The sequence below is a fragment of the Prunus dulcis genome, chromosome 6, assembly GCF_902201215.1.
Source record: "Prunus dulcis chromosome 6, ALMONDv2, whole genome shotgun sequence".
Taxonomy (NCBI): Eukaryota; Viridiplantae; Streptophyta; class Magnoliopsida; order Rosales; family Rosaceae; genus Prunus; species Prunus dulcis.
Window position 1 is genome coordinate 4,873,014 of NC_047655.1, and position 7,281 is coordinate 4,880,294.

A 7,281-nucleotide genomic window follows, 5' to 3' on the forward strand; every position below is an offset into this window, starting at 1 on the left:
AAATAAATAAATAATGAATTCTATTTTTATGAAACAGAATTACCCATTATCTTTATTAATTCTAAAATGAATTTAAATTTTTTTTTTAAAAAACCTCTCATACGGAAGCACGTGCGACTAATGTTTTAAAATTTATAAAATTTCTTATTTGATTAATTTATTTAGCTAATTAATTTAAACACAAAATTTAATATTTATCATTTTAGAATTTATAAAATAATAACTAATTTAAATTTCTAAATTTCTTTATTATTTTTAATCCAAAACTCTAGATTTCTTTGTTTTTCTAATCCAAACATGGGAATAGTGTTAATTTTGAAATTCCGATTTTTATTAAAATCCCAAGTTATTTCCCTCACGCTAATAATCTAAACGCACAAAAATAGTATGACCCGATTGTCGGTAAAATGAAAAGAGACGGAAAAGAAGGGGTTTGATAGAAAGCAGTAGAGATTAACGAGTTTTCTACTCTTCAGCTGAGTTTCAAACCCTCCAAATTCACCAAACCAGGTTCTCAAGCTCCCTTCAAACCCACCTTATTTGTATACAGTATACAATGAAGGTAAATTTTTCTTAAAAGGAAGGAAAAAATGAAGTGCAATTAATTTAAAAAAACACAAACCAAAACCAATAATACTACCATATTCACTTGATAAAGCTCCAAACCTTTTTTTTTTGGATAGCTTTTCGGCTTAGAAAAACTACATTTTCTTACCCCGTTTTTGGAAACAACTAAAAACTTACGTTGGGCTTTTAGGAAACAGATTTTCCATTCAAAACGCAACTTTGCTGATCATGACCCATTACCATTACCAAACAGACCCCTCCACTTTTACCATTTTCCCAAAAACCCCATGACCCATTACCAGACCCAATAGGATTAACCCAAACCTAAACTTCCAACCCCAAACAAAAAACCCTAAATTCAAGGACACGTGTTACGCCTCAGATTCACCACGACCACGCTCACGTTGTCAGTGCTGTGCCTGGCCAATGCCAGCTTCGTCAGCAGCATCGAAGCGTCGGAGCACGCCCTGTCCGACGACGACGACGACGACCCATCGGTCTCCGCCTCCGCTGCCGCGAGTCGTTTCCCCCTCAGGCACATTCTCGCCACCCCACACGCCGTGTCGTTCGACACCACGTCCCACAGGCCATCGCTCGCCAATATCAAACACTCGTCCTCCGCCGTCCGATCCGTGATCGTCACCTCTGGCTCGCAGCTCACGTACGGCTTCAAATAATTGTCACCTGCAAAAAAATTTACAAAATAACGACAATTAAAATCTTGCCGTACGACCTCCTCTCCGAATAATTGTGTTCATCTTCAACAGTTCCTCACGTACCTATGGCTCTTGACATGGCGAGAACTCCGAGAACCCGTGGACCATCCCAGTATATGACCCGGCCACCCGCCGCCTCGATCCGCTTCAACTCGTCTGGACGATCCGGCTGTTCGAACAATAACATCCAAAACAAAATTAATAAAAATAAAATCAACCGAATTGGGAAATTCACTATAATAAAGTGGACTCGCATATATCACGTATTTTCCTCTTTAGATATAATGCTGCCCTCTCAGATTAAAAAGCATTCCAAATTTTCTCGGCAACCAAACAGATTTTAAACCGTTCAATGAAGGCAATCGACCTTGTGATCAACTGAAAGAGGAAACGCCTTGCCATTTCGGCAGAGCACGGCCCTAGAATCGCCACAATTGGCAACAACGATCTTATCGGGAGTGACGACAGCGACGACGGCCGTGGATCCAACAGCATCGGACTCGGGCGTTTGAAGCTCGCAGCGGCAATGACTCACCCCACCGCCGCCTTCGCTCCACGCAACCACCTCCTTGTCCATTCGCACGAAGCTTCGCTCCATGGCGGTCCTCCACTCCTCCATGCTCTCCACTTCGTCTCTCACCAGCTCATGTAACCGCTCTCTACATCTCGTCGCCACCTAAACAAAAAATCCAAACGACGTATTAAAATCAAAGGACAACAAATTCGAAGTCGTTTATGAATACAAGACTAAAGGACTCTGGTAGGTACATGAGAGCAGCCATGGCCATCGTAGACGCCGAAGTAATGCAATTTCCCGTCGGTTTCTCGGCTGCGTCGGCAAAACGATGGGTGTATGGACACCGCGTCCTCCATATCTCGTCGTCTTCCACAAACGGAAGCCAATCCGTACTTCGGAAGCTCACTGAAAGCTTCTGGAATGTTCGATGAAGTGGACGGCCGGCACTTGGCCGCAATCTTCAGGCTCGCAACGACTTTCTCTTCGTCGGAAGAGCCGGAACACTCCAAGGCGTTGTCCAGGTCGCGAGAAACCGACGTAGTGCAGGCCTCGACTTTCTTGCGTTTCTCGGCATTTTCTGGCGGTGAGGCCACGCCGGAGACGAATTTGTACCGTCGGATCTCCATCCTTCTCCGCCTTGCGGCACGTGAGCTCTGCTCGCACGGATTCGATGACGTGTCACTCTCGCTCACTACTCCGCAGCAGATCTCCGCCATTTCAAAATTTTAATTCATCTAAATTAATCCCATTTTTGCGCGAAATAAAATGAAATTTTTTTTAATTTTAATTGAAAGCAGAAAGATGTAAGGGAAGGCTCGCGCGCTCATGAGTGAAGCTTATAAAGGCAGCTCCCATGGGCCATGGGCCCACCAATAGCTTTTTACATAGAGACCTGCAACTCTCTTTCTCTCTCTCTTTCTTCCTTTCTCGCTCTTGCCCGTGGTCGCCACGGGCAGACCGGACAGGCGAAATGATGTGTGACGTAGTGCTACTCTGCCTAAACAAACTTGTTCATTTATCACCGTTGATCCCTCTCTTCAACTCTTATCTCGTCCGTCAAAACAAAACACGTGTAGCTAACTCTGCGGAGTAAAAGAGACGTGGCCCAATCAAAAATCGACACTGAAGATCGGAGTGGGCTTCCTTTCCTGACACGCATGTGATCTTGTGCTTTGTCTGGAGTTTAATTCTTTTTTCCGTTTGAAATTTGATGAGGTGTTGCCATGTGTCCCGGCCTCGAATGCGAGATTGGATTTTTGAAAAAAGTTATATCTTTCTGTGGAGCTTGCGACGTGTGGTCCAATCAGAGCGCTCTACGTAGAGGGGTGTGTGTTGACGGGTTGGCCCAGGTGTCTACGTCGTTGACCCCTCCTGGGATATCTAAGGGATGCTGTCTCAGTCAGTACGCGTGGCGAAATCTCATCACCACTCGTTCATCTAAGGCTGGGAACACGTTTCACGCATTGGCATATTCAGTTACAACGTCTATTTTTCATCTTCAAGTTTATTTAATCTTTACCTTTTTTCGCTACGAAATTATTAAATCTTGGTAGTGACAGTTACTTCTCCGTGTATTGTATTATAGGTGTATTTTGTTAAATAATACAAGTCTCGAAAATTTGATTAAATATAATATAATATATAATGAATGATTTTATTATTAATATTACTAAGGTCTTTTGTGATAAAATCTCACACTTATTGAGTTTTATAGATAATTAAATTGAAGACAATATCGATACTATTAATAATAGACCGTTGACCCATCTCTCTGAATTTAACATATTTCTCATACCTTTGGTGAAATTAGATAACAGTTCTTTATTGCATTGAAGTTAGATGTGTTTAAGTGATTAAAAATAGTTAGTGTTCAGAGTAACGAACAGGTGGGGACCTTCAATTTTGAGTTAGGCAGGAACGTGGCGAAGAGCTAGCTGGCACAGTACGTTCCGTTGGGAGGACCAAAGAGGGCTTAACTCAAACCTCTGAGTAGAGACCTCCACGTGGAAAACCTTGCTGGCACCTAATTGTACTTGAGTGGGCCACGTAGAAAACAAGGCAAACGCATGAAGTAATCTAACCCTAGTTTTCTTCACCCAAAGGAAACAGCCTGTATGGTTAACCACACCAAACCCTCTCTGACGAAACCCTAAAAAGCTAAACCCAACTCAGAGGGTGGTTTGCTTCTTTCTTTTCTGCTATGCATGGGTCTTGAACGGATGACACGTGGCAAGGAGGGTCTTAAGGGGAAGCGTGATGCATGCAATGTTACGTGTCTTCCTGGTCACGACACGTAGGACGTGATGGGCAAGAAGATTAGAGAAGAACAGTTTGGGTCTGGGTGCAGAGAGGGGGGGTACGTGGTGGGCTGGGTGGGGTGAGTAGTGTTAGGGTGTGCTGAAAAAAGGACACATGCGGAGGATTGTAGGAAGCGGCGTGTAGTTTTCAGAGCTCGGGATGCGTAACAGTTGGCTCTGTTTATGTCGTGCAATGCACAGAGAGAGAGAGAGAGAGAGAGAGAGAGAGATGAGGTAGCCAGTCAAAGCAAAGCGTCCTTTAGCTCTCTCTCTGTGCATGCATTTCTGTTTCTACACAGAAACTAGAGCGTCGGCACATTAGCACACTTTGCGTCTCTTTCTGGCAGTGGATTAAAATTTTGGAAATATTTGCTGCTTCTGGTCGGAAATAAAAATTTAAAAAAAAAAAGAATTAATGGGAAATTGGGATTTGACTATTTTAGGCACTAAGGTTCGAATTGTTAGAGCTGTGGAGTGTGGCGGGACAACCACTTCAGTTTCAGAGCTTCTATTGTTGGAATGTTAGGGTTGTTCTTCTTTGACTTCCCTGCTTCCAAGTTTGATTAAGTTCACATAATAAATGGTACACGAGAAACACTGTGGATAAATCGGTTGCAATCTTTACGTAGAGTCAAAGTTTTGTATACTATATAGAATATACATGTCAAAAATATATCAGGCGCCCCAGTGCTTTGTTTTATTTGATTTATTTACTTATTTTGGATATATACATTATCTTCTTCTTCTTCTTTTTTTTTTTTGTGGTCAGGAAGGATATATACATTATCATGACCAATAGAATTGGTTTAAAGAATCTAATTAAGGTGACAGTTTGAATTGAGTCTGTGTTGGGTCGAGTTTGAATGGCATGTTATATATGTACATTTGATTGGTTGACTGCGAAGACTAGAATTTGATTTGAAACGAAGGAAACTAATTTCAGTACATTAGATTGATGAACGGCTCACTACTCGACGCATCATGATAATAAGAAAGGCAATCAAATGGTTAGTTTAAGAAAACCAAAGCTTGAAATTCACCATAATTGAGAAAACCTCAAAGTTTATTGAATGATAATAGGGATAATAACTCTAAACCCTTAGCTAAAGTTGGTATAAATACTACCTCAAGTCCAAGAAACCCTAGGAATCCAAAAAGAATAATAATAAAAAATTCCCAAAACTCCCTCAAAAACTAAAATGTTGTTTTTGGCTATTAAATGACATCAATCACCCAAAAAAACCCATATGTGATTGGAAAGTGGCAAGTTTGACTTGTGACGCCGTTTTCTTCGAAATGACGAATCATTAATCCGTTTTTGAGCTCAAGGCCCAAATATGCAGTTTATTACTCAATTTACCCTAATCATATACATCTTTGATGGGATTATCGGTTTAATACTGATGAAAAAATGAAAAAATTCTCATCAAATATATGATAATACATTGTATATGTAAAATAGAAATTAAACTTAGTTCCATGATATGATTACAATTGTTCATAATTTATTCAATTTCTGATGCTATAAGAGGAAAATTCATGAAACAATCTTTTTATTTCTTTTTATTTAGACTACCTACCGCATAAAACCAACTAGATGAGATTGGATTGGTTTCAGTTTTTCAAAAGAAAATATGTCACCCAATTTAAATGTCGGTTTTAGAATTTAGAAATCCAATTTCATCCTTCAAATCATCAAAACCAATCAAAATTAAATTGAATTGACTGGTTTGAGCAAATTGGATTTGATCTTTAACAAATGTGCTTCATTGCCCCTCAAATTTGGATGCCTTTGAGGCTTTTCACGTAAAAGACCTCCTAAGTTAAGGCGCCCATGGACCAAGCCAAGACCCATCTTGTTTGAGGAGTGCAAGTAACATGGGGTCGGAATGCAAGCCCAACATATTATAAACACGCTATTTAATCCAATTAACAATCTCTTAATTGTAGCAACTGTGATCATTTCTTTCACTTTTATCTAGGTGGACAGAGGTTCGAAATTCCCAAACATTCAATTGTTTGTACTAAAAAAAGAAGTGTCAAGAAGTAGAGGACTTCCTTTTTTTTATATAGGAAAATACAACTACAACCACACAAGACGGAGAGAGAAGAATAGTCTCCAATGTGTATAAATTAAGATCTGGTTCTATCTCGAATTGATGAAAATGATTTGAGAATTCAGTTTGCTTTTACAACTAACTCAACAAAGTTGTCCACACTATAAACCCCACCAAATCTCAGAATAAGGAACACCAAGAGACAAAATAAAACGATCAATCATGCACACAAAGAATCAGTACATTACTTTCCAATCAGATTACAACGACGGATAAAGATGATCTCAATTGACTTATATATATACGAAGGTGAAAGAGCAAGAAAAACCATATCATTTTTTCTTGACACACAAAAATCCCAAATTCACCCAAATATATTAGCTCTCTCTCTCTCTCTCTCTCTCTCTCTCTCTCTCTCTCTATTGAAACTTTTTACTTATACATAAGAACTTACCCTTATTATACTTAATAATCTCATCATATACAGTACATGCAAAGGTAAGAGAAAATAGCCAAAAAGTGTGGTTCGTTAAAAGGCCAAGAACCGAACTTCAACTTCTATGCGATAATGTGTGTACTACACACTTTATGTTTCTATCTCTCTCATCACCTGTCTTATGACATGAAAAAATAGATAAACAAGTAATATATGTGACATGAAAAAGAACTTTTTAGGTGGGTGAAAACCCTTGCATAAATTAGCTTGAGCAAGAATAAATAGCTCAACAAATACTACAAAATTTTTACCATAAAAACAAATTAAATAAGAGGAGGCAAGTGTTTCAAATTTGAATATTAATATTGTGGAGAAATTCTAAGTTCTCATCACAACCTCAACAAAAAGGTTGACAAGTTAATTGAGTAAGAATTAGGAATGTAGTTAGTCAAAAATGCACTTTAATCACACCTACCAACATCTATGCAATGCAACACATGAATCGTAGACACCATATTTGAAAAAACGAAAGATTTGTTAGGTTTCCAAATGTGACCTAGATAACAAGGACCTTTATTTATTTCTCTGGAGTCTGGACTTTGATCCTGGTTAGGCTAATTTGGGTACCTTTTTGCTTCTTCACTCGACGGGTCACTTTCTTGAACTGAGTTGCATCATTTTCTTGTATCCA

General features: G+C 39.4%; 1 protein-coding gene across 1 annotated transcript; it reads right to left on the reverse strand.

Moving 5' to 3' along the window:
- Nucleotides 1–609: 609 nt before the first annotated feature.
- Nucleotides 610–2,714, reverse strand: LOC117630887 (probable protein phosphatase 2C 24). Its single transcript, XM_034363726.1, has 4 exons — nt 2,052–2,714; nt 1,651–1,959; nt 1,347–1,452; nt 610–1,251 (listed from the first exon to the last, which is right to left on the reverse strand). Exons 1-4 carry the CDS (start codon nt 2,514–2,516, stop codon nt 926–928), a joined length of 1,206 nt encoding a protein of 401 aa, XP_034219617.1. The 5' UTR covers nt 2,517–2,714; the 3' UTR covers nt 610–925.
- Between the last annotated feature and the right edge of the window lie 4,567 nt (nt 2,715–7,281).

Excerpts from the sequence above, each read along its gene's own strand:
- LOC117630887 (XM_034363726.1), bottom strand. The coding sequence starts at position 2,516 with ATGGCGGAGATCTGCTGCGGAGTAGTGAGCGAGAGTGACACGTCATCG. Across the intron at positions 1,960-2,051 it reads ATGGCCATGGCTGCTCTCAT|GTGGCGACGAGATGTAGAGA; the intron begins GTACCTACCAGA and ends TTTTTTGTTTAG. Across the intron at positions 1,252-1,346 it reads CGCCATGTCAAGAGCCATAG|GTGACAATTATTTGAAGCCG; the intron begins GTACGTGAGGAA and ends ATTTTTTTGCAG.